This window comes from Perca fluviatilis, chromosome 19 (assembly GCF_010015445.1).
Source record: "Perca fluviatilis chromosome 19, GENO_Pfluv_1.0, whole genome shotgun sequence".
NCBI lineage: Eukaryota > Metazoa > Chordata > Actinopteri > Perciformes > Percidae > Perca > Perca fluviatilis.
Window position 1 is genome coordinate 33,319,074 of NC_053130.1, and position 27,976 is coordinate 33,347,049.

The following is a 27,976-nucleotide window of genomic DNA, read 5'->3' on the forward strand; positions in this document are numbered from 1 at the left end:
ACCAATTTGACAAGTGGGGACAATTTGAGTTCACATCCTTTTCTAAAACATTTTGTATCCCTCCCCTCGGTTGGCAAACAAACAACAAAATTGTGCAGTACGGCCATCATCGGGCGAGCCTGACTTGTGCTGTTGGGTTGTTCTGCCGGGGTCAGCCCAATGGTCCCACAGCCCTATGTTCCCATATTTCTAAGAATTTCTTTTTTCACCGAAAATTAGGCCCTATGTTCCCACATTTATAAGATTATTCTTAAAATTAGGCCCTATGTTCCCACATTTCTAAGATTATTCTTAAAAATTAGGCCCTATGTTAGGGTTACATTCCATCTGTAGTCCATTGCTACTGGATAATAGGTTGGGTGTAATTGGCTACCAAATTGGGAGAAAGGGGGATAAAATCTGATACTAATTTATGAAAAATTTAATGTGGGAACATAGGGCTTAATTTTGGAAAAAGAATCTTAGAAATGTGGGAACATAGGGCTGTGGGAACATAGGGCCTAATTTTCAGTGAAAATCACTTATTTTTTAAATAACAAAATATTTTTTTTCCATATTTGTTTTAATAGAGCCAAACACACAAAGGAGGCAGTGTCATTGATATTTTCATGTTCTATTGCATAAGTATAAAATAGCAATCAAGAATCCTAAACTATAACCAACCAAGCAAGGCTATGGAACAATACCTTACCCTGCCTATGATGGTTGACAATCAGACCAAGGGGGTTGTCTCAGCATTTTAGTTTCAGTTCTGTTGAACATGATTACATCACGCTACCCAAGGTAAGAACAAATAAAAGGGAAAAATACTGTAGTACAGTACAGGCCAAAAGTTTGGACACACCTTCTCATTCAATGAGTTTCCTTTTTTTTTTTATCACGATTGATTTAAGTAGATTCTCACTGAAGGCACAAAATATGATAACACATAAAAAATATGGAATTATGTACTTAACAAAAAGTGTGAAATAACTGAAAACATGTCTTATATTCTAGTTTCTTCAAAGTAGCCACCCTTTGCTCTGATTACTGCTTTGCACACTCTTGGCATTCTCTTGATGAGCTTCAAGAGGTAGTCACCTGAAATGGTTTTCCAACAGTTTTGAAGGAGTTCCCAGAGATGCTTAGCACTTGTTGGCCCTTTTGCCTTCACTCTGCGGTCCAGCTCACCCCAAACTATCTCGATTGGGTTCAGGTCCGGTGACTGTGGTGGCCAGGTCATCTGGCGCAGCACTCCATCACTCTCCTTCTTGGTCAAATAGCCCTTACACAGCCTGGAGGTGTGTTTGGGGTCATTGTCCTGTTGAAAAATAAATGATGGTCCAACTAAACGCAAACCGGATGGGATGGCATGTCGCTGCAGGATGCTGTGGTAGCCATGCTGGTTCAGTATGCCTTCAATTTTGAATAAATCCCCCAACAGTGTCACCAGCAAAGCACCCCCACACCATCACACCTCCTCCTCCATGCTTCACAGTGGGAACCAGGCATGTAGAATCCATCCGTTCACCTTTTTCGCGTCGCCCCAAGACCACGGCCGGTTGGAACCAAAGATCTCAAATTTGGACTCATCAGACCAAAGCACAGATTTCCACTGGTCTAATGTCCATTCCTTGTGTTTCTCGGCCCAAACAAATCATTTCTGCTTGTTGCCTCTCCTTAGCAGTGGTTTCCTAGCAGCTACTTGACTATGAAGGCCTGATTCGCGCAGTCTCCTCTTAACAGTTGTTCTAGAGATGTGTCTGCTGCTAGAACTCTGTGTGGCATTCATCTGGTCTCTAATCTGAGCTGCTGTTAACTTGGGATTTCTGAGGCTGGTGACTCGGATGAACTTATCCTCAGCAGCAGAGGTGACTCTTGGTCTTCCCTTTCCTGGGCGGTCCTCATGTGAGCCAGTTTCATTGTAGCGCTTGATGGTTTTGCGACTGCACTGGGGACACATTCAAAGTTTTCGCAATTTCCGTCGTGGACTGACCTTCATTTGTTAAAGTAATGATGGCCCCTCGTTTCTCTTTACTTAGCTGATTGGTTCTTGCCATAATATGAATTCTTGTCTTGTGAACAGTTGTCCAATAGGGCTGTCGGCTGTGTATCAACCTGACTTCTGCACAACACAACTGATGGTCCCAACCCCATTAATAAGGGAAAAAAATTCCACTAATTAACCTTAACACCTGTGAAGTGAAAACCATTTCAGGTGACTACCTCATGAAGCTCATTGAGAGAACACCAAGGGTTTGCAGCGCTATCAAAAAAGCAAAGGGTGGCTACTTTAAGGAATCTAAAATATAAGACATGCTTTCAGTTATTTCACTCTTTTTTGTTAAGTATATAATTCCACGTGTTCATTCATAGTTTTGATGCCTTCAGTGAGAATCTACAATGTAAACAGTCGTGAAAATAAAGGAAACGCATTGAATGAGAAGGTGTGTCCAAACTTTTGGCCTGTACTGTATACAGAGCCATGAGTAACAGGAACACCATGGTCCGTATTTTAACGATCTAAGCGCACGGTGTGAAGCACCTGGCGCAGGTGCGTTTCAGGCCAAATGTCCAAATCCACTTTTGCTAGTTTGTCGCCCAGCATGGTTCAAAAGGGTTGTACTTAGTGTCTTCATTAATCATAGGTGTGTTTTGGGCGTAACATGCAATAAACCAATCAGAGATCATCTCCCATTCCCTTTAAAAGCCAGGTGCGTTTGGACCTTGGAGCATTGCTATTATGGTGCAGGATTTGCACCGTAATATTTTTATTTTTAATCTTTTAAATTTTTGTGTGATAACTCCCAGGGGAGAGTGATATGAACACAAAGATCATGACAGACTCTCACATTGCTTCTTCTATTGTTGTGCGGTGCAATCACCAGTTCAGCTAACAGCTACTACTGAGTAAGTAGTATTTTGTTAGTGAACTATTATAAGGACACACACTTTTTGTGAAAATCGGACATTTGATGATTTGATTGGAGGCACTAAAAGGTGAGTCTTCCAGGTACTGTAAAACATAAGACTTGACATGTAGGCTGTTTCAAAGTGGCTATATGTAACTTTCAGTTTGTCTTGATTTTAGCGGCCGCTTTGGACAAAAGCGCTAGTGTTTTTATCACAACTGCCTTCGTAAATATATTTTCTTTACGGTGCTGTATTACCGTTAGTGTTACCGGGAGGTCATATAGTTGCGATGAATGTTTTTCTCAGACAGAACATCATTCATTTGCTATAAGAGAATACGGTGGCCCAATGGTTAGCACTGTGGCCTCACAGCAAGAAGGTACCGGGTTTGAACCCTGCTCATCCCGGGCCTTTCTGTGTGGAGGTGTGCATGTTCTCCCTGTGTCTGTGTGGGTTTTCTCCGGGTGCTCTGGTTATGCCCACCACTAAAAATATGTTCCCCTCCCTCTCTACCAAGCTGATGTGTGGTGAGCGTCTGGCGTCGTAAGGCTGCTCCAGGTGGGTGCTGCACATTGGTGATGTTAGAGAGTGTCTATGATAAAGCGCTATATAAATGTAATGAATTATTAAATCATTATTATCGTTGCATTTCAAGTGTTACATACGGTAACTTAGCCTGGATGTATCGTGAGATAAACCGGGTATCCCTGTCACTGTGTGATGAGGCAAAGCATTAAGAGTTAAGAGTATATACAACCCCAAATCAGAAAAAGTTGGGACAGTATGGAAAACACAAATAAAAAAGAAAGTAGTGATTTCTAAATGTACTTTGACTTGTATTTCATTGCAGACCATACAACAGTACATCATTTAATGTGTTCCTCATGATTTTTATTGTTTGTTTTTTTTTTCAAAAAAACAAAATTCCTATTTTGGTTCTTGCAACACATTTCAAAAAAAGTTGTAAAAGTAAAGCATTTACCACTTTGTAATGTTGCCATTCCTTTTCACAACACTTAAAAGACGTTGAGGGACTGAAGACACCAAGTGATGAAGTGTTTCAGGTGTAATTTTGTCCCATTCTGGCTGAAAACAAGTCTGAAGGTGGGCAACAGTACAGGGTCATCGTTGTCGCATTTTGCGCTTCAAAATGCGCCACACATTCTCTATTGGAGACAGGTCGGGACTGCAGGCAGGCCAGTCAAGTACCCATATCCTCTTCCTCCGCAGCCAGGACTTTGTAATGTGTGCAGAATGTGGTTTTGCATTATCTTGTTGAAATATGCATGGATGTCCCTGGAAAAGAGGTCTTCTTGAAGGCAGCATATTGTGCTCCAAAATCTCTATATACTTTTCAGCATTAATGGTGCCATCACAGAAGTGCAAGTTACCTTTGCCAAGGGCACTGACACAACCCCATACCATGACAGACCCTGGCTTTTGGACTTGTTGCTGGTAACAGTCTGGATGATCCTTTTCTTCTTTGGTCCGGAGCACACGGCGTCCATTTCTCCCAAAAAATACCTGAAATACTGATTCATCTGACCACAGTACACGTTTCCACTGTGTGATGGCAGCGCTTCTGGACACTGTTAACATAAGGCTTCTTTTTGGCACAGTACAGTTTTAACTGGCATTTGTGGATGTAACTACGTATTGTGGTACTTGACAAAGGTGTGCCAAAGTAGTCCTGAGCCCATGTGGTGATATCTCTTATAGATGAATGACGATTCTTGATGCAGTGCCGTCTGAGGGATCGGAGATCACGGTTGTTCAGCTTAGGCTTGCGCCCTTGTCCTTTACGCACTGAAATTCCTCCACATTCCTTGAATCTTTTAATTATGTTATGCACTGTTGAAGGTGAAATAAGCAAATGTCTTCCTATCTTTCTTTGAGGAACATTGTTTTTAAACATTTCAATAATTTTCTCACGTATTTGTTGGTCAACTGGCGATCCTTGGCCCATCTTTGCTCCTAAAGGACTAGACCTTTCTTGGATGCTGCTTTTGTACCAAATCATAATTACAATCACCTGTTGACATCACCTGTTTCAAATCACATCATTATTTAACCAATTTACCTGATTACTAGCCCTAAATTGCTCCTGTCCCAACCTTTTTTGGAATGTGTTGCAGGTCTGAATGACAGGAAAGGATGTATATTTACAAATTAAATTATGTTGACCAGACAAAACATGAAATATTTTGTGTTCACATTGTCTGCAATGAAATACAAGTACATTTAGAAATCACTAATTTCTTTTTTTATTTGTGTTTTCCCCAAATAGTCCCAACTTTTTCTGATTTGGGGTTGTATATATAATATAGAGTATAAGTATATATGTATAGGGCATTTCATGAATCCCAAGGACGCTTGACACAGGTACAGGGAAAAAGGAAAAGAAAATAGTAGGCTAACACAAACGGACTAAAAGGAATAAAACGTCTGCGCTAAATGGAAGGGACATAATTTAATGTCTGTTACTGATATACAGCCACATTGTGCTTTGTAAAGTTATTTTATGAATGCAATAGACATATAACATAACCTGAGGGCCCATTCGGGTCGGTTTTGAATCATTTACAATCCCGTAATTGTCTCCATCTGTTGACAGCCCGACCCAGACTGACTCGGTTTCGCCCGTCGTCTTTCACTCTCCCTTTCAGCTTTTAGTTGTTTTTCGTTTAAATTCCTTCTTTCCTGTGATGGCCCTGCCCCAGTATCAGCCATAACTACAGCAGATAGCTTCTAAAATAAAATAAAAATACAATTAGGCCTATATAAAGAAATGTGGCTGGATACAGTAACACAGGCTTTTCTGGTGTTACACCGAAGTCTGTGACCCTTCAGAATGTCTTACTGTGGCGCCGTCTACCTGCCGTAAATCATGTAAAAATAGCGTTTTTCACTGTAAGTCTCATTTGCTGTTACAGGTCATTTATGATCATCAGATACGATACAACTTTTGATGGAAAACGACATTCAAAAGTTACATATAGGCATCAGATGGAACTTGGTCTTTTATCTTAAGGAGTTGTTGCATTTATTCACCGACTAATTCAACCTAAACTGTACAGAGACTACTCGGCTATGTTCACAGCTATAACCTTATTGCTTAATATTTACTGCCATCTCTCTCACACACACACACACACACACACACACTGCACTGCTAATGTTACATTCACAACTAACTGCTAACTTCACCGTCACACACACTCTTTTTCTCTCTCACTTGCTTACATTATATTGCACATACAGTGCCTTGCGAAAGTATTCGGCCCCCTTGAACGTTTCGACCTTTTGCCACATTTCAGGCCTCAAACATAAAGATATAAAACTGTAATTTTTTGTGAAGAATCAACAACAAGTGGGTCCCAATTATGAAGTGGAACAAAATTCATTGGCTATTTCAAACTTTTTTAACAAAATAAAACTGAAAAAGTGGGGTGCAAAAATTATTCAGCCCCTTTTACTTTCAGTGCAGCAAACTCTCTCCAGAAGTTCAGTGAGGATCTCTGAATGATCCAATGTTGACCTAAATGACTAATGATGATAAATAGAATCCAGCTGTGTGTAATCAAGTCTCCGTATAAATGCACCTGCTCTGTGATAGTCTCAGAGGTCCGTGTAAAGCGCAGCAGAGCATCATGAAGAACAAGGAACACACCAGGCAGGTCCGAGATACTGTTGTGGAGAAGTTTAAAGCCGGATTTGGATATACAAAAGATTTCCCAAGCTTTAAACATCCCAAGGAGCACTGTGCAAGCGATAATATTGAAATGGAAGGAGTATCAGACCACTACAAATCTACGAAGACCCGGCCCGTCCCTCTAAACTTTCAGCTCATACAATGAGAAGACTGATCAGAGATGCAGCCAAGAGGCCCATGATCACTCTGGATGAACTGCAGAGATCTACAGCTGAGCTGGGAGACTCTGTCCATAGGACAACAATCAGTCATATACTGCACAAATCTGGCCTTTATGGAAGAGTGCGAGAAGCAAAGGCCATTTCTTAAAGATATCCATAAAAGTGTCGTTTTAAAGTTTGCCAAAAGCCACCTGGGAGACACACCAAACATGTGGAAGAAGGTGCTGTGGTCAGATGAAACCAAAATCGAACTTTTGGCAACAATGCAAAACGTTATGTTTGGTGTAAAAGCAACACAGCTCATCACCCTGAACACACCATCCCCACTGTCAAACATGGTGGTGGCAGCATCATGGTTTGGGCCTGCTTTTCTTCAGCAGGGACAGGGAAGATGGTTAAAATTGATGGGAAGATGGATGGAGCCAAATACAGGACCATTCTGGAAGAAAACCTGATGGAGTCTGCAAAAGACCTGAGACTGGGACGGAGATTTGTCTTCCAACAAGACAATGATCCAAAACATAAAGCAAAATCTACAATGGAATGGTTCACAAATAAACATATCCAGGTGTTAGAATGGCCAAGTCAAAGTCCAGACCTGAATCCAATCGAGAATCTGTGGAAAGAACTGAAAACTGCTGTTCACAAACGCTCTCCATCCAACCTCACTGAGCTCGAGCTGTTTTGCAAGGAGGAATGGGCAAAAATGTCAGTCTCTCGATGTGCAAAACTGATAGAGACATACCCCAAGCGACTTACAGCTGTAATCGCAGCAAAAGGTGGCGACATGCAGTATTAACTTAAGGGGGCTGAATAATTTTGCACGCCCAATATTTCAGTTTTTTATTTGTTTAAAAGGTTTGAAATATCCAATAAATTTCGTTCCAATTCATGATTGTGTCCCACTTGTTGTTGATTCTTCACAAAAAATTACAGTTTTATATCTTTATGTTTGAGGCCTGAAATGTGGCAAAAGGTCGAAAAGTTCAAGGGGGCCGAATACTTTCGCAAGGCACTGTATGTTGTCAGGACACTCAGGTCCACAACCCAACAACTCCTCGTCATCCCCCAGACACGCCTAAAAACCAGAGGGGACCGAGCCTTTTCTGTAGTAGCCCCCAAAATCTGGAATGCCCTCCCACCCCATATCAAATCCTGTAATAAAATTGCCAGTTTGAAATCAAACCTGAAGACCCATTTTTACTCTCTTGCTTTTTAACTCTTAAAACTTTTTTTTTTTTTTTTAAGATTCTATGAACTGAACTCAACTTTTTCATATCTTTTGTATTTGCACATTTTGTTCCATTGTTGTTTTATTCTATGCTACATTATTTGAATTTACCTTTGCGTAGCTATATTCGTGGAACTTTGCACACTTGATTATGTATCTATAAGGCATACTGTTTCTGCCTTCCCTGCTCTACCTGTAAAGCACTTTGGATCAACTGTTGTTCGTTTAAATGTGCTATACAAATAAAATGACTTGATATATGCGCTGAGTTATTCCTCAAAGGAGTTCGCTACTTGTTGTATAGCCTGTAAACACATTTTAGTTTAAAAATCATTCCCAGATGCTCAGACTCGGCGAGCGCCCGGCAGCGTTACATAAAAATTGATAGAAGGATCTTTTGTCCGGGAGCTTATCGCTACCTCGGTACCGACCAACCCAGAACCGACCAGTTTAGTACAAGTTCTCGATGCCCATCCCTACTGCGCGGTCAGTTTGTTAATTTGGAGCTAACAATGTTGGTACTGTTAGACTTAACTCCCAGCAGGGGCTCTCACACTTTGTACTCTGTGTGTGTGTGTGTGTGGGTGTGTTATTGCTGCCCATGTCTTTGCTTCAGCCTGTATGATTGAGCATGCATGAATGAGTGTTGTGAATGTGTATAGATGTGTCTCTTCATATTTGTGCTTCTGTGTGTGTGTGTGTGTGTGTGTGTGTGTGTGTGTGTGTGTGTGTGTGTGTGGGGCTGGGTTCCCACTGAGGACTGAGTTAGTTTGTGTGACCCTGCCACACAGGCCCTTAGATAATACAGCCAGCTGATGAGGTTACCCAAACGGCAGCAAAGGCCCAGCATGCTGCTAATGATGAGAGGAGGAGTGAGAGGGGGAGGCAGGGGAGGCACAGATCGGGACTCTGTTTGGTCAGAGATATGACTGTGTGTGTGTGTGTGTGTGTGTGTGTGTGTGTGTGTGTGTGTGTGTGTGTGTGTGTGTGTGTGTGTGCGCGCATATGGGGGGGGACACCTGCCCCACATTAGGCGAGAGAGGCTCTGACCTTAGCAGCTATAATATCAGTGCAAGCTCTGACCTCAGATCAGGCCTGGTTGGCCCTTGAGCAGGGTGAGAGAGCTGTGGGAGACGAGGGGGGAGTCATTCTTTCATTGTATGGCTGGTGTCCTCTGTCCTGCCTCTGCCAGCGCCCCGGCCCAGTGAGGGGTGAGTAATGTGAGTAATGGAGAGTAATAGGGTCCAGACAGTCCAGAGTGTGACCGTAACCCTATTGTATCCTGTGTCAGCGGGGTCAGAGGTCACCCACCGAGCATACTGGTCCCGGCCCCACCCGACCCATTTGGGCCATAAATGAGTTTACCCAACACTAATTACCGAGGGCCTGCCAATGGGCCTCACTGCTTAATGGGCCTGACAGCTGCCTGTATGCCGTACTTAGACGCCTCCCCCCCCAGCCCCATCCTTCAAACCGTTTAACCCCCCCAACACATCCCACTCCTCACCACCTTCCTTTGACAGTACATGTGTGTACTGTCAGCATCCCTCAGTCACAGCTCTGTTTGCTTCTGCATGGACTGCTGCGTAGCCATTTTACGTCTCTTTTTTTTTTTAGAAAAGTCATCTACCCTATCGGATGAATTCCATTTGATTATTAATGTTTTATTAAGGGCATCGGTGGGGTATTGTGGTATAATAACATCTACAGAAGGGACACTCAATAGAAAATGTCCACAAAATATGGCATACAACTTCTGCTGCAGAGGGTACTGAGTGGAATACGGCCCAGTCGACATCTCCAGACCGTGGACCCCATTTTAACCATCTAAGCGCACGGTGTGAAGCGCCTGGCGCAGGTGCGTTTAGGGCGTGTCCAAATCCACTTTTGCTAGTTTGACGACGGAAAAAAGGGTCCGTGCGCCGGGCGCCTGGTTCTAAAGGGTTGTACTTAGTGTCTTCATTAATCAGAGGTGTGTTTTGGGCGTAACATGTAATCAACCAATCAGAGATCATCTCCCATTCCCTTTAAAAGCCAGGCGCGTTTGGACCTTGGAGCATTGCTATTATGATGGAGGATTTGCACCGTAATATATTTTATGTTTGTGTGCTGCTGTGCGTCCCTGTGTGTGTGTGTGTGTGTGTGTGTGTGTGTGTGTGTGTGTGTGTGTGTGTGTGTGTGTGTGTGTGTGTGTGTGTGTGTGTGTGTGTGTGTGTGTGTGTAACAAGCATAGTGTGTGCGCACTGTGCACGAGCCTAGGCGTTATTTTGCTGTTAAAATAACAATGAAATGCTGCGTTATTGACTTTAGACCAGTTTTTTGTTGGTCAATGGCGCGATCACTTCCCACTGCCTCAAGATAGAAATACTCCCAGAATGCACCTGAACACACCTCCCTGTAAGACCAGCACGTCCATGGGCACACGTGCATTTGTTTAAACGACGTGGGCGCTGGACAGGACATTGACAACTGTGTCAGTCTTAAACTAGCAAAGACACTTGCGTCGGGCTTTGCCGGGTGCGAGAGAGGGCCCCATTTCTGTCGAGGGTGTAGGTTTTCTTTCAGAATTGGTGAGACAGAATTAAGGAAGTGCTTCTTGCATGGTGGCTCTTCTTGAAAATAACACTCAGTGTAATTGGTTATTGTGTTTGCAATGACCAATAACTGCAGCAACCCTGGTTTGGGTCTGGCCAGGGACCTTTGTTTTTCGTTTCCCATCTCACTTTTTCCTGGTTTCCTCTCAGCTCTCTACTGTCCACTGACAGTACATAGACAAAAAAAAAACAGATATTAGAAATGCTATGTAAATTGCTATATTATGCACTGTATGTGGGTACAGCTCGCTCTTTGTCGCCCACTACAGTTCATCCAAAAACAGATGAGGAAAGAGAGACTGGAGATGCGTCATTGTAGAAAACTGTGAATTGTTGCTTCTTGTTGTAGGAATGCTCTTTTTGTTTTTTTTTGTACTTATGTTTACATTTCAATGTTATTTTATACAGCACCTTTATTGTTTTTTGTTCAGCACTTTAGTCAGCTTAAGCTGGGTTTAAATGTGCTCTAGAAATAAACTTTACTTCCTTCTTACCTTACTAAAATGTGTTCTACAAGTAGTGAACTCCTTTAAGGAATAACTGGCGGAGTCATGTGTGTGTGGTGGGGGTAGCAGTGCAGTGTGCGTGTATATATACATATATGTCGGTAAATACAACTCCTCAAGGACGGTTCTGTAATAGCTCAATAACCCTTTTCCCCAAAATGCAGTTAGAAAACATGTTTCTGTAATACCAAAAAATCCTAAATGTCATCGTAAACTGAGATAAGAAGTTTCTGTAATGAGACCCCAGCGATGGAACTTTTTGAAGTGGATGTTTTTGTGCCTGGAAATAGTCTTGTCCCAAATAGCTAGCTGTTAGCAAATGACGCCTATATTATAGAAGCGCTAGGGGACGCAACTATTCCATGGCAGGTGTAGGGCTGGGCAATAATTCATTATGATAATTTTTGGTCTTTCAATGGAATCCTATCGTGATAAAATCCTATATCGTGATATACAATTACATTGTCTAAATTGATAATAACAAGCACATACTAACTCACTTTTCTCAAATCTGTTGTGAAACATTTTGAGGGTATATCATATGAAGATTAGCAGATTTGTATTAACATCACACTATTTTTGTGCGTGTAAGTCAACGTAGTCAGTATATAATTTCACTTGAAACTGTTTACCACATTAGTAATGATCATCTAAAATCTCGTAAAAAATATTTTGTGGAAGCACCAATTCTCAACCCTACAATATCGTCGCCATATCGGTATCGATGTATTTGGTCAGGAATATCGTGATATCGGATATTCTCCATATCGCCCAGCCCTAGGCAGGTGTATTTCTCAGGACACAGGGAAGCACAGAGCTGTTCAGGAGAAAGCTGCAAGCAGCAATTCCACAGGCCAAGCAATCAGCCCTTTCCCAACACGCATGCTTTGAACGGACATTGCAATAGTAGAAGACAAATGTGACAACGGGACAGGAGCACTGGTTGTCTTGTTTAAATGAAGGTACTGACTCGGGTCACATTCTGACCATGTTCCTGATCTATGCTCTACCACAGCTGGCGCTAATAGCTTCCTTCCTCTCACTGTGGTTTGCAGGCAGGGAGTCAACCTTGGGGTCAACATAATTGCGGTTTCTGCTTTGAATATACATACAGTCAGTCCCTGAAACAATTTCTGGGATTTTCTTTTACCCGTACATAACTAGATAAGGCCATCTGGTTTATCTACAGGCTGCAAATATCCTCAAGAATAACAAACTGTTAATCCTTAACAGTTCATGGTCCCTATGCAGGAGATACGGAGGCATACTTTAGTGTCATCATGTTCAATTCAGTGAACAGTGGCGAGGAAAAACGTTCTTTTTAGGCAGAAATCTCAGACAGACCCTGGCTCTTGGTGGGCGGCCATCTGTTGGGACACAGAGACCCTGATACAGATATACAGTATAGTAACAATGAAGATAATCGAACTATGACTAGAATTAATAATAGTTGTGGCAGTGCAGGGCGGAGAGCAGGACCACATGCGCAAGTTTGTGTTTCCGTAGCGACCAGGCGCTTGTTGTGTTGCAGCCTTGTAGCACAGTAAGCGGCGCTCTAGCGTGGCTTTATTTTACATTGAAAAAGCCCCATCAAACTGCAACCCACCTTTTGAATCAAAATAAAACGTTCCTCTTTTTTGTGATATAAGCATGTGACCTGTTTCAACTTCACCACTCAAAGAATCGAGAATTGATAAGAACCGGAATCAAAAGGAAGAATTGGAATTGGAATCAGAATCGTTAATATCCAAACGATGCCCAACCCCAGAAGCATGTTTGTAATTTCAATTAAAACAGTCTTTGTAGCTTCAGTGTCGCTTCATCATCTGACACGGTACTTTGGGCTTTCCACAACATGGGGCTGAATATCAGCCTGGACGCATTGTTCATGCTGGAAGTTACAACTCATGTGTTCACTGGCTTCAGATGTGTCCCTGTTTAAGGCCTGCAGTCAGAGCTGCCCAACCTCCTGCAAGAATTCAACCGATGTAACATTTCGTAGTGATTTCCCTTCTTCATCCACTTTATGATGTTTATTTCTTTCTCTATGCTTCTGTCTCCTACGTCCGCGGTATTCTCATCCAGCCAACAGCACGTCGGCAACTCTCTGTCTGTGTGTAGAAGGTGGGCCCTCCCCCCTGTCCGTCAACCCCGTAGGAGGGCACTAAGCCCTGAGACTCGGCCCGGCCCAACAGAAGCCCCCCTACCACCAGCACCCCTGGTCACCGCCCCACCCTCTACATAGCTTCTAACACCCAAACACACCCCATCAGCCCACTCCCACAGCACTCCTCCCCTCTCCTTTCACTGCTCCCCCACCTCTCCACATGCGTGGTATTCACTGTGCATACCTAGGCTGCTAATTCGGACCTGCCACTCCAATCAAAGGATCACGACTGTTGTAGTTTTATTCTCTTTTCTTCTGCTGGGAAACAATGTTTGGTGGATGGAGGCAGGGACGTGTGTGTGTGTGTGTGTGTGTGTGTGTGTGTGTGTGTGTGTGTGTGTGTGTGTGTGTGTGTGTGTGTGTGTGTGTGTGTGCATTGCTATGTGACAGCAAGGGGAATCATTCTTTGTTAAATCCAGAGTGGTAGACAAGCCCTACATGGCGGTGTGTGTGCTGTCTCCTCAGCAGACACATCCTTAACCAATGAAGTACACATACTTTCATGGGAAGAAATGACAGCGGCGACAGATGTTGGTGTCCTCCTACATGATGCTATAAAAATCACCTTTTCCCTTTTTGTATAATGTTAACTGTTGGCAAATGAAAGTAAATGCATTGACTACTTAGTGGGCAATAAGCATGAATAAATACAGAGGCCGATGAAGTCGGAAAACTGTTCAAGGGTCAAGGAATGTTTGGAATTTTTGTTTGTCGGTGTCATTCATTTTAGATCTATGGCGAATCCATTTTATTTTTTTAAATAATTTTATATTGAATGTAATGAGTATTTTTGTGTCCAAACGAGGCATTTAAAATGTTACCTTGGGCGGGACAAACTTCCCCTTTTTTTTTGCTTTGTACCAAATGATACATCTGTTAATCAAAACAAAAGTTATTGTCATTAACACTTTTTTGCGTAGTTTCTGTGAGACTATTGATTCTCTCTCTCTCTCTCTCTCTCTCTCTCTGTGTACAGAACCTTTGTAACAGGCACCGCATGCTGTGAGAACTTCTCCCCTCTCCGCATCTGGGATGTTGAGCGGTAAGTCAAGAAGCTGCTCTGACATGCTACAGCGTTGCTGCACATTGTAAGACATCGGATGTTTTATCATCCCACATGTTTCTGCAAGTCTCCTGCTGAGTGATACGTGAATGATACAGTGAAAGTGTGAACAGCAATGCTGCCTGAGTATTGGCCTTGTAATCCAAATGACACGAGCAAAACAGGAGATGGCAGACGATGATCCGAAAGGGAATAAATTCAATATTGCAGGTGCTTCTATGCAGAATTATACATTTTAAAGGTGGAGTCTGCGATTCAAATCTGTACGCTTTTGGTCAAATTCAGTGAATCTCTCCTCTCAGTCTGCTAGCTGTCCGTTCTGTGTGTTCATACACAGCCCTGGGTCAGTAAATGGGAAGCAAACAAAGTGGCTCGGAACAAGTTACGCAACACTAATCTGTTGGAGCTCGTACACAGGGCAGGGGAAAGGCCATGGATGTATAAAGAGAAAGGTAGTGGGAGCAAGAGGGACGGTAAATCTGGCGCATGCTAATGTTTTGGAGGAGCACTGAAGGGAGGGGTCTATTTGTGTACAACAATCCTTCTCCAGAATCGCAGACTCCACCTTTATTCTGACTCAAGTCTATTGCCAGCAGGTAAGAAATAGTGTGAGGATGGTCCAGCTTGTATTTACCTTCACGAAAGTGCTGGTTTTGCTGCCGACAGACTCAGATTAATATTCCAAGTGTCTGACAACATTATGGAAAGGATTTCTAAGGAGGTCGACTTTCTTTCTGTTAAAGAGTAAGATCCTTTTTTTAAACATAAAAACATCCGCAAAATTGCGTTCACTAAACCCACCCATGTAAATAAACAGTAATTTTAGCATCCTAAAATATACTTCTACAAAATAAAACTATGAAAAGCCGTTTTGTGTCGTCTTTCCACTTTCCCAACCATCACAACTCTAGTTCTGGTTGAAATAAACACAAAGTTTACTGATTTACATGTGAAAATATGTTGGCTGTATACACACTAAAAGTATTGCTTTTTTAAGTGACTTCAGAGCTGTTTCTGGTTAAACAGAAAGGTAGGTTACATTGCAGCTTGTTGCTCCGCTGCCGACTGCAGCGATCTCACTTACTCCGGATTTCCACTGGATGCAGAACGTCTGCAGACCGGCTCCGCTGCGTGTCTGCTGCGTGCTCCGCCGTCCGTCAATACGAACCAGGTCCAGATTTGTTGCGGCACGGCTGCGGCCATGACTGACAGCTGTAGTCACGAGGACCCACGAGATCTCGCGAATTCACGTAGAATAGAACCACAAAACCACCACCAGTATGTTTTTCATCCAGAGGAGAAGAGGGGAAACAGCTCTGTGCTGTTTTTCGGAGAGCTGCGGACCGCCGGAGCTGGGACGGAGTCGGAGCGCAGCCGTTCTGCAGCCGTTTTGCAGCCAGTGGAAATACACCCACTGGGCCCTATTTTAACGATCTGAAACGCAAGTATGAAACGCAAAACGCAAGTAGCTTTGTGGGCGGATCTCGGCCGCTGTTGCTATGATACCGGCGGGATAAATGACTCTTGCGCCCGACGCAAATCTAAAATGGGTTGGTCTGAAGTAGCTAGGTGTGGTTTGGGCGTAACGTGAAAATAACCAATCAGAGCGTCATCTCTCATTCCCTTTAAGAGCAGGGCGCTTGTTCCATGGCGGATTGCTATTATGACGGCGGATTTGCCTGGAGCACGCCAGCGGGAGCTGCCGATGCGAGATGCAGCAAAGTAATAAATGCCCGTCTTGGCCGGGTGGCGATGTTGCTCCGGCCCCTCGGGCGCATCTCCTCAAGTCTGGAGAGGATTGCTGCAGCCATGGAGCGTGGGCCTCCAAACGCACCACCTGCACCTGTTGTGCCCCTTCCTCTTCCCCCCCACTCCATCTCCATCTCCGTCCACCCGCTCCACCAGGAGCGCATCGCGCATTACTCCCGGACCAGATCCCGCCGTAGTTCAACATCACGTCTCCTTAAGTCCTCTAATATTTCCTCATTTATGTCATCAACACATCCGTGATTCATGGAAATGTTGTGTAAAACACAACAAGCCACAAAGAATGCTGGGACTTTTTGAGGACTGTACTGTAAAGTGCCTCCTGACCGATCCAAACACCTGAAGCACATTTTCAGTAATATTTTCCTTTGTAATTATGTATGGTTTGCAAAAATGGGAACTGCTGCATCCATTTAGATGAGAGAAGTGTATGCGCGTTGTGCAAACGCTACATTATGGCCAAGCATGCGCCCCTAAAATAGCATCTGAATAACGCGCTACTGACTTTAGACTAGCGCCACTGACTTTAGACTAGCGCCACTGACTTTAGACTAGCGCCACTGACTTTAGACCAGGTTTTTCCTGGTCAATGGCGGAATTGTTTTCTGAAACTGCAGAATAGCACAAAGTAACGCTTTTCAAACACCGCCTCCTTTTGGCTGAACCGGCCCCCTGGAGCGCAAAATACATTCCCTAATTTACCGACGTCCGTCTGTGGAGTAATGTCGATTAGAATAACATACATACATGACTTTGACAAATCTAATAAATGATATTATTTATATTTAAAAAATGATAAATCATAATATATTGTAAGTAATCGGAGCATTAAAAGGTGAATGTGCATATTTTCATATTTAATTTTAGCAGACTATAGAATAGAAAAATTGCACATTTTTACAAACCGAGGCTTTAGACAGAGAATTCATCATCCACCTGTGTTGGATGAGGAGTTTGTCTGAGCTGGAGTAGTCTGTCGCTGGCAAGGTGAGAATCCTTCACCATCCTAAAAACTGGTTCAGCACTTTGCTGGTGTATGATAGGGTTTTTCCATCCACATGTGCTGGCTTGGCTCGGCTCGGCTTGGCTTGGCACATCAGCCCAGCACGGCAGGGATTTGCATTTCCATTACAACAGAGCTACCCGCTTGAAGGTGTGTCTTCAGTGCCGGTGAGTCGGTGACACCGTGCTATCCTAAGAATAGCCTGTATGTGAAGTGTGTGGACTTAACTTGCTAAATCTGAAAAATAAAATCATCAAATCAAGTAAACAAGGAGGAAGAGGGGCAAAAAACATGGATAATAAAATCAACAAGGATTACAAACTATGTCATATTGTAACATGATGACTCAATAAATTCCTAAATAAAACCAGTCTAGGGGATCAATAGATTAAAACATATAAAATGGGCAGTTCATTTTAAAATGATGGAAAAATAAAAAAAAACTTTGTGAGGAGCATGACTTAGTGAGAGGGGCACAATCCTCAGGATTAGTCCAAGATTCAGTGATGATAAAAAAAAAGTCTTTATTGTTTGTCATTATAAAAAACGGGCAGATGAAAGACTTATTAGCAAACCCCAAAAAGCATAATTAGGCCTCTTTAACTATTTCAAAGATGCAGAATGTTTGCTCTTTGCTGGGTAGTGCTACTAGTCAACTGGTATTATTCTGATCATTGCTCAGATATGTCTTTTTTTATCAAACAAATTGAAATGGCAAACATTACAAATATAAATAAACAAGGATATCTTTTTGTTTTTTAAAGAAACCAAGTGTCAGCCTAAACATTAATCATCTTTGACCTTAGTTTCAATCAATTAATCAATCAATCAATCAACGGTGAATTTATTTGTCACGGGAAATGTAATCCTGTCAGTTCACAATGTATGCATTAAAAACAGAATCAGAATCAGAATACTTTATTGATCCCTCAGTGAAATTATTTAGTTGCAGTTGTTCACAGTCACATTCAAGGTAAAATAAGAGTAAGAAAAGAGCAAGTCAGTAAGTGTATACAGTAAATAAGTAACGTTAAGTAGAAGTGAGTGAGATTAGGTTACAAGTCAGATTAGGTTAAAAAGATTGTTTCAATGTATTGTACAAATTTAATTGTGCTGCAGTGTACAGTATGAATACAAGTAGCAGCAGTGAATAAACACTTTTGTTCATGTAGCTGATAACTATTGCAGGAATTATTGTACATAATTGTCCAAGAATATTGCGATGTGATGTGGGGATGCGTGCTGTGAGCCCAGTTTTAACTCTAAGCGTGTGACACTCAATGTGAAATACCTGTATATGATAGTAACATGCACACTCATGTAATGGTGTTAGTCTGAGAAGTGGGTGTGAACTGATGCAGTCCCTGTCACATGTTGTATTATTACATCCTCACTCAGTAAAGAAAAGGATCCAATGGTGATTTCGTGGTGTGTCCTGAGTCTGCTACACTCATGCATTGACCTATTTTTGAATGGGTAATTATAATGGACATATACATACATATACATATGGAGTAAGTTAGCCACAGTTTGTCTGTAAATGTCCTCCATCACTGTATCAGTAACCTATTGGTAGCAGAAGCCTGAGCAGCACAGAGACGCAGACAGGTGGGCTCTGATGTCACAGTGAAATGTCTGGCTGTAGGTTCATGAGCTCCTAAAGATTCAGTATAAGGTGAAGAGTGTCATTATTGTTGGAGCGTTGCTGTGCTTTTTTTTTTTTTTTTTTAGCCTGTAAATCCAGACCCAAATCCGAAAGATTAAGGGTCTGGCAATGAGTATTGAAAATGATGGCCCAACTCGAGGGGCGGCACCAAGCATGCATTTGAAAATCTCACTGCACGCAATTACACTACGACCAATCACAACAATACACGGGGTACGACGTATCCAGAGCTCCATACGCTTAGCTACCAGAGGAGCTAACTGGTAGATTAGACTCTTAGCTACCAGAGGAGCTAACTGGTAGATTAGACTCTTAGCTACCAGAGGAGCTAACTGGTAGATTAAACTCTTAGCTACCAGCAGAGCTAACCGGTAGATTAGACTCTTAGCTACCAGTGGAGCTAGCTGGTAGATTAAACTCTTAGCTACCAGCAGAGCTAACCGGTAGATTAAACTCTTGCCGTATCCGGTCGTCCTTGCAAAGGAATGATTCGAGCGCCGTCTTCTCTTCCTCTTTTAGATAAAAAGCCAAGTCTAACTCGTTCATTGTAGCGGCCAAAGCCGTTTCAATCAACTGGTGTTCTTCCGTAGCCATCTTGCAATGTTTACTAATGACTTCGACATCGCAGTGCTGTCGTCATCTGTTTAGCTCGCCTCTGGCCCCCCTATATCAGATACAACGATGTGATTGGTGCAGCTCGGCTACAAGGGCATAGTTAATGAGCATCATTACTGAATGCCAGAGTGACTCGCTGAGCAAATTCAAATTGTGCTCTTGCAAGAAATCTAGATTTCAAGGGTAGCGCTTTTGTCATGAAGTAGGAAACTTTTGAGTTGTGTAGTCAAATCAACAGACTGACGGAAAAACATTTTGCAGAGCCAGTGAATCTCCCGTTTACAACATAACTGCATTGGAGCATGTACACAGCAACAGTGTGGCCCCCTGAAGCACAGGTTTCAAAGCAGCATGGGAACATACTATTCTTGAACAAGGCGCAGTTCAAAATAAGGGGCCTCTGAAAAGCGAGGCTTAAACCTGATACATCCCCTCCAAGGCTGCTGTAATTCCCAGCTTTACCTGGGCCAATTAAAACAGGCCGACACAACACAACACAAAAAGCTGCTTCCTGCTCCCAAATGGTCTGGAAATCTGAGGAGAAGACAGGAGACACAGGGAGAGTGAAGGAAGGAAGGAAGGGATTGGTGGGTTGGTTGGTTATGCTGGAGGTTGCAGGTGGTGAGGGAAATTGACATGGTTAAAAGGTGTAACAGACCTGCATACAGCATGTGTCCTCCATAGCCCAAGTGATGTCTTTCTTTCGTGAAAAACTGATCTTTACAAAACAGTGAAATCTTTTAAAAAAACATCCCATGCTATTAAAGAGTAACTATCGTTTTTTTCAACCTGGACCCTATTTTCCTATGTTTTTGTGTCTAAGTGACTGATGGGAACAACAATCTTTGACATTGGTCCAGTATTAAGCAAGAACGCTGTCGTCAGTAGCGGCGAAACAAGCTACAATGTAAGTTAATAGGACAATTTTCCAGCTTGTTTTTACCTTCACAAAAGTGCTCGTATACGCAGTTGAATGCCGCCCATACCCTTAGATCTGCGTTTACTGCCGGTAAATCTTCACTGGATGAAAATTGGCAACTTTCCCTCTTTAGCGTTTAGCTTAGCGCAGCGCCATTGCATCCATAAACAACACTGGCCGTGTCATCCTCCCCAGTTCCACTCTCTCATCAAAAATTGACACATACAGTTGCAAGAAACCAAGATGGCGACACCCAAAACGGCAGTCCACTATTTTTACAGTCTATGTGGGTTTCAAGGCTTGGTCCACGCACTTTTGTCCAAATAGTGCACTGTGTTACTGTGGGCCAGAAAATGAAAGACCGTGAGCTAGGGCTGGGTATCGTTCAAAAATGTTCGATACCAGTATAGATCCCAATACCGTGACTTCGATACCGGTTCCTAAACGGTTGGATTTTTTAAAATCCATTTCAACAAAAAGAAATTACACCATTACACATTACGGCACAAATCTTTTTATTTATTTTTTCAGCTCCTACTACTTGAGCCCCATCTCTGTGCGTAACTCTGTTGCGTGTCACTACGACGTGTAATGTTAGACAGCCAATCACAGACATTATTAGATCTCGGTAGAAGCATCCTGCATGCTTATTGGCTTACTGACGCTGATGAGATTTACTCCTTAGAGATTGACATTGGGTATTGAATGACGAGGCATTTTTTCAATACTCGATACTTCAGAGGCAATTCGGTCAATGCCTAAAAAGTATTGAATTTGGTACCCAGCCCTACTGTGAGCTAATATAACTATGATGGTGGTGACGGGTAGAACAAATAAATGATTGATAAAAAAAAGTGTTTTTGAAATCTAATTTAATCGTTAAGAATTTGTTGTAAAAATATCTGAAGAGATATGCTAATGTCCTTTACTTTTTTTATGTTTCAGTAACTTGTAGACACACTGGCTCACCATCAATTCCAGTGATAGCTTCAGACACCGCAGATACCTTCTTCTCCTCCCATGAGTCAGCCCCTACACACCCACCAGCATCAGCCTTTCCCCTGTGCACAACTGCGTGTCCCTTTGATTAAACATCCACCTGAGCCAAAACATCATAAAGCAAACACTGTTCCACCTGCAGCACCAAACAACGGCCAGCAAAACAGCTGCTGCCACAGCCACTTCACAGAAAAGAGACCGCAAGCTTCCAGGAAGGATTCCAGCACTCACTTCCTGTCTCTGTGGAAAATAGTGGTGGCGCTTGTCTGACTGTCAGGTCTTCACTGTTTTCTCATAATTCTCCCTTTGACTCAAATCAGATCAAAGAAAAAAAAATGCTGTTTTACAGGCTGCAGTCAGGGATCAGTGATATGCTGAACAATAAATAGTTTTTACATTTAAATCAGAAGAGACACTATTAACTTTATTAACTTTACTGTCTTTACAAGCTGTTAGAAGAACTCTAGTAGGCTTTACCAGTAGATTGTCTTTTCTTTAAATCAGCTGATTTTGAGAGAAAAAAGCACCCTGGAGGTCCTCAACAGCATCCAACTTGTATTCTTTTCATGTAGAAATAAGTTTGATGATACTTGGTATAAACATCACCTAGGCAACCAACAGCAATAAAACAGAGCTCTTGGTTGTGGCCCCCAAGGCACTGCTCCAGAAGGTTTAACATGGCATCATGACTTTGCATAAACATACACGCCACTTTCCTAAAGCCACATGGCATGTTATCTGTACGCATTTTGAGCTATCCACGTGTATGTCTACGCTGTATGCAGCGGATGTAAACATACACACCACGTGGCGTCTTATCGCGAGAACGTGCCGTACTATCGCGAGAACGTCACACACGTGTAAAAAAAAAATTGAACATTGGGAAAGGCTTTATTAACAGGCTTAAAAATGCCACACACAGGACACAATCCCGGCTCTTGTGGGTGAAAGTCCTGTGTTTTACCCATCTGCCACCCCAACCATCCATACTCGCTACGGCGAAAATTCACACGTAATGTAGGTCAATGGCAGCCGAACGGCGTTGATAAACACGCTAAGAAGCGATTATGCGTCTTGATAACACGCCAAAATGTCATACGAATTGGCGTGTCATACAAACGCCACTTTATGAGATCAGTCTGGAAGGTTGGAGATCTCATTCTGGAGGTTGACGGCAGGTGCGCCATCTGCCCATCCTCTGAGGTCCACCTCCTTGGTGTAATCCTGGACTTCACCAAATCAGCCTTTTTTCATCTCAAAAACATCTCCAGACTCCGGCCATCACTCTCTGACTCCGTGACAGAAACCCTCATTCATGCTTTCATAACCTCCCGTTTGGACTACTGCAACGGAGTCCTGTCTGGGGTCCCCAGCAAAACCCTAGAAAGGCTCCAGTATGTCCAAAACTCTCCCAATTAAGTCCTGCATCACATATAAAATCCTCCTCCTCACCTACAAATCCCTCCATGCCCCTGGCCCCCCAGTACCTCTCCGACCTCCTCCATCCATACACCCCACCCCGAAACCAGACACTGGCCTGCTCTCCATTCCCCACACCAGACTCTGTACCTTCGGAGACAGAGCCTTTAGTGTTGCAGCCCCATCCCTCTGGAACACCCTCCCTGCACATATCCGAAATGCTACATCCCTGGACATTTTTTAAAAACTCCTCAAACACCATCTGTTCACCACAGCCTCCAACCTCCTTTAGCTTAGCCACAGTCATTCAGTAACATGTCCTTGGGTATTAAATAGTAATTTAGATCACAATCACAGTGGTGGTCAGATAAATGCAATTAGTCTCACATTGTCCAGTTGTAGTTGCTGCTTTCTGTGACTATTCTACACATGGTTGGCAGCGACTGCTGGTTGAAAAGCCCAGGCTCCTATTGAGCTCTTGTGGCTTGATTTTAATTTAATTAAACGCTTTCTCTTGTTCACATCCATTGCAATTAATTCAGTGTCTGTTTTTTCCATCTCGGCGGCTCAAAGAGGTCTTATGATCAGCCATATAGAGGGGGATCCCACAGAAGTAGCGCCATTGGAGCAGCACCCCAACTTTTCACACTGTCTTCGCTCATGGCTAAACACAGAGGGGGGAAAAGCATCAAAGAGAAAAGACCCTGAACATCACTCCCAACTCCCAAGATTCCCCTCTGTTCCCTCAGAAAGGGAGCCCTTCTTTTTTTTTTACAATCAAATGGCCAGGCAGGGATTCCTCACATTCCTGGCGCTGAAAAGAGCGGAGTAAAATTTCTGCGTCGGGGTGGACGCTCTGTTATACAAATTGCAGACGTTTTGTCTTTGCAGTGCACGCATGTATGTGGCATTTTGAAGGTGTTCATTGTTGATGTGCCCCTCCTCTCCACTGTCTCTGCCAGGAAAGCTCACATTCCTGCTGCAGCCAGCTCAGAGGTGCAGGGTAAATTGAGTGGACGGGCAGCAGGTTGCGTGGCTCCCCTCTGTTTGTTTTGGCAAGTAAAAACCTCAGCAGGGCTTCTTTTCTCTACCTGTCTGACGGCTTTTGACGAGAGGGCCTGTTTTCCAGTGCGTCCCCAGGCTCCTGTTTAGAGCTCAGCCAAAAACACACACACACACACACACACACACACACACACACACAGCTTTTCTTTAGCTGTCCCCACACTAAAGGATAATGCCCTCCTTAGCTTCTTCTTTTTTCAACATTGTCAATTCATTAATGATTCCTTTCACAACTTGTGTGTGTGTGGCCCCTAAAGCCAACCTGACTCCTGCAGTGAGACCAGACAGGCTTAAATCAGGACTTAGACCCTGTATGTCACACAGCCAGTAGCCCCTTCATAACAATCACTAAGTCGGTGCCCCCCCAGGGCCACCAGACTACCCATCTCACAAAGTAGATGCCACACCGCAGCTCAAACTGCTTCGTTCTCAAGCAGCAAAATGATTCCTCTCATTTTACATGAGGCTTAAAGGATCATTCTCCGAGCTTACGACCTGGCTCTATTCTTTGTAGTTTGGGCCATCTGGTGTTGCTGTTATGATGACATTGTAAATTCATCAAAATGAAACAAGTTGCTATTTCTTTCCAGTACACCATGCTTTAATTTGATCCATCCTGTCTTCATCAGGGGAGGATCTGACTTTGTCGATCAATTAGGCATGTGATCTATCTATCATTTTAATGTTTTGTATTTATGGTGATTTAGAAGTCCCATCACTTCTACTCACTGAAGTCATTAAGATCAGGGAACACAGTAGCATTGCTACAACAAAGTCGGACGGGTCAAGAAGCACAGGAGTCGGTAACAAACCAATCCAGATTGTGTGAACCACTTTTTTTTCTGGACACCAAACTGAAAGTGAGCGCACCTGAAATGTCAATAATACTCCCTCATTGCACAGGAAAACTGTGTGCACACAGCTACAGAATGTCTTTTAACTATGAGGGATGTTTATGAATATTTTGGGGGAAGACACTCCTTCCTCCTTCCTTGTCCTCGCCCTGGACTACTGCAACCGTCTCCTCTCCAGAGCCCCTGTACCTGCCACTAAACCACTAAACCTCTGCAGCTGCCCCACAAGACACTGGAGTCAGACTGGTGCTGGCCTACAAGCAATGTAGTTCTGGCCATGTTCTTTCTTGGGGCAGCGCTACCTTGCGAATTGAATTGAATGTATAGATTTTGGTATACATGGTAAGGGACATTTTAACTCCATTCAATTCAATTCCACATGCTTTATTGGCATGCCTTTTGTGTTGTGTGTTGCCAAAGCACAATTATGAAAGACAATGAATGAAATTAACAACAAATAAAGTGAATAACAATATTAGTTAATTGAATAAAAAAACTGCAGAGTAGATTAAATAAAATAATATATATAAGTAGTCCGGGTAGTATTGGTCCAATATCAACGTGACTTAACTTAAACAACGTAAGACAAAGAAAAACTATAGAAAACTAAGTGTTAATCTACTGATAATAACCTAAAGAGATGTTGGTTGGCATATTACAAGATATCTAATATTCTAGTGATGTCAAAAGAAAATCTACTGTTTGGGTCTGGTTGTTTTAGAGCCCAGACTGGAGGCCAGACCCAGGTATTCAACATTATGGTTTCCAGACAAGCAATAGAAAGGATAGTCAGATCAGAACATTGCGCCGCTGCTCACTAACAGATACAGTCATTTTGACAGATTATATGCTTATACCTCCATCCTGTAATCACACGCAGCCCATAAAAGCCAGTGACCTACCAATTTGAGAATCCCTGCTGTTTTTGCACCGTGCACCGGCTCATCGCATGGTGCTATTACTGGCTTTAAGATCCCTGCACAGATGTCAGGTCCATTTTATGGAAACCTAGCTTTGATTTTTCTTTCACATTTTGGGTGTTTGTAGCACTTTTTGACAGTTTCTTTTTCTTTCTCTTTCTCTCAGAACAGCGCAAGTTTGTAATCATTTTTGTTTAAAGGATTTCAAAGGGTAGGGTTATGAATTGATGATCTCTTTTTAGTTAGAGTGCTCGTGCTGTGATGGAGACATCATTATTTAGTTATGAATGAACAGCCTCGTATCCCTTTGGCTTGAATGAGTTTCTTTTTGTGTGACATGTGCTAAGCTCCTTGGTTTTAGTGGTAAGGGGAAAATGAGGGGTCACTACCCACACAGACACAAACTCAGCCTCATAACAGACTCCCCATTGGCCCGGGCTTAGTCATGAGACCCTGGCAATGAGAAAGCTCTCACCCAATAAGGTGCCCTGTGGGGAAAGCCCTGGTCCAATAAGAAGGCCCCCTGGGGTAAGGCTGGGGGGATTACCAGCCCGAGCCTGTGGATTGAGCTTCAGGGCGAGGGAGGGGGGGCACGAGTCGAAGGACAGGGCTACTCGGTCGCCAGGGCCAGCGGCCTCCTTTAAATGGTTGCTACGGAGCAGGTATCAAACGTGTGAGAGTCGCACACAGTCACGGTCATGGAGGGTATTAAATGGCAACAAAGAGACAGTTATTCTGCAATAATCCGCCCTGCTGAGTGCAAGTTATTCTTCAATAATCAAGAGGCTATAGGAGCAGGCGGGACAGAGCTGTGATCACGAGAGCATGGTGCTGCAAAGAGCTTGACTCACACACACACACACGCTCACACACATAGGACACACTCTATCAACCCAGACACACAAACTTTATTTATCACAGTTTGTGTGTTTCTCCTGTCCCACACTCCAAGTATTAGTAATCCAGTCTCAGTGACACACAGGCAACACTCTTCCAGCGTTGATTCCAGGTTAGTCTCGTATTGCCAGACCTACTGTATCTCCACAGCGCTGTGGAGTAAGGTATGGCTCTACCACAGATACATTCCGGGATAGGAGGAAAAAAAAAACGCTCTGGGTTGTTTGCATTTCTTTAAACCAATCACAATCGTGTTTTGGGCGGCGCTAAGGTCGGGATGCAGAGACGGTGGCTCTGCAAAATAGTCTGGGAAGGAACATGTTTTGGTGGAACATTTACACCCTGCAAAAGAATGAAACAATGAAATACATTTTAAATAAAGCCAAACATTTTTTATATATATGTACTTATCCGTTTAGTTCCCTGTCCATTTACATGTCTTCTTTCATTCTTGAATTTACATGTTCACATGAAGGCATATGTAGTTTTCGGACGTGTCCCATGGGTATGATCGTATTCCGCATGTGAAAACACAAATTTCTAATGTTGATATCTCCTCTCCTTTCATCTCCCTCCATCCCTCTCTCCTCCCCCAGGTCTGAGTGCGTGTGCAGTCTGGGCTCAGAGTTTCGTCGCGGGGCTGGTGTGTTGGACATGGTGTTCGAGTCTCCGTTCCAGCTCTTCACCTGCAGCTATGACACCTTCATTCGACTGTGGGACCTCCGGCTCAGCCCACGGTACGCCCCCCCCCCAGTCAGTGCAACAGTCAGCGCTCCTTTGCGATTTTCTCTTGAGACCATGTACGATCGGTTTGTTAAATAGTGACAGATCTTTACAACATGCTTGATACCAAAACTAGCATTGAGGACACCGTCTTCTTTTGGGAATTTGAGTGCTTAACACTAACATCACTAAACTAACATCCTACAGCTACGAATATTATTATTAATAATAATAATAATAATAATAATAACTTTATTTGTATAGCACCATTCATACAAGAAATGCAGCACAAATTGTTTCATAATAAGGAAATTAAAGGACATGCAACATTTTGCCTCCCCAGTTATGTCAACAAACAACCAACAGTAAAGTGCGTGGGCTCCAACGTGACCTGATGGTGCATTCAGGTGCACCTCATTAACTCCTAAAAAAAAAAATAATCTAAAACTGTTGTTGTAAAGTACTCTTCTGCCATCTAGTGGCTCTTATTGTGGTATTGCTGTCACTGCGGGGGGAACTGAATCAAATCGTGACCGTAAAATCGAAGATATATTGAAATCGTGGATTTGTAGACTCGTGACACCCCTAGTTGTTTGGGATTGCAATTTACGTTGAAGCACTTAAAGCAGTTGAAGTTTCAGATGAAGCGTAATGACTGAAATGAAATATTTTTACTTTAAGCCCAGTAGGCAGTTGAATAGTCAGTTTGTATTTAAACCATGAAAATAGTTGATGAGTGGGAGCTGAAAGCAGATGAACCGTCACTCAATACAGAAGCCGTGAAAGCGGTTGAAATGTAAGTT

At 43.0% G+C, this 27,976-nt stretch overlaps 1 protein-coding gene across 1 annotated transcript in view; it reads left to right on the plus strand.

Annotated features, from left to right (window-relative positions):
• The window catches only part of fbxw4 (F-box and WD repeat domain containing 4), a 76,400-nt gene that overhangs the window by 40,102 nt on the left and 8,322 nt on the right, over nt 1-27,976 (plus strand). Inside the window, exons 6-7 of the mRNA XM_039784889.1 lie at nt 14,240-14,305; nt 27,047-27,187. Of these exons, the coding sequence (XP_039640823.1) occupies nt 14,240-14,305; nt 27,047-27,187 (207 nt within the window). The remainder of the gene's footprint in view (nt 1-14,239; nt 14,306-27,046; nt 27,188-27,976) is intronic.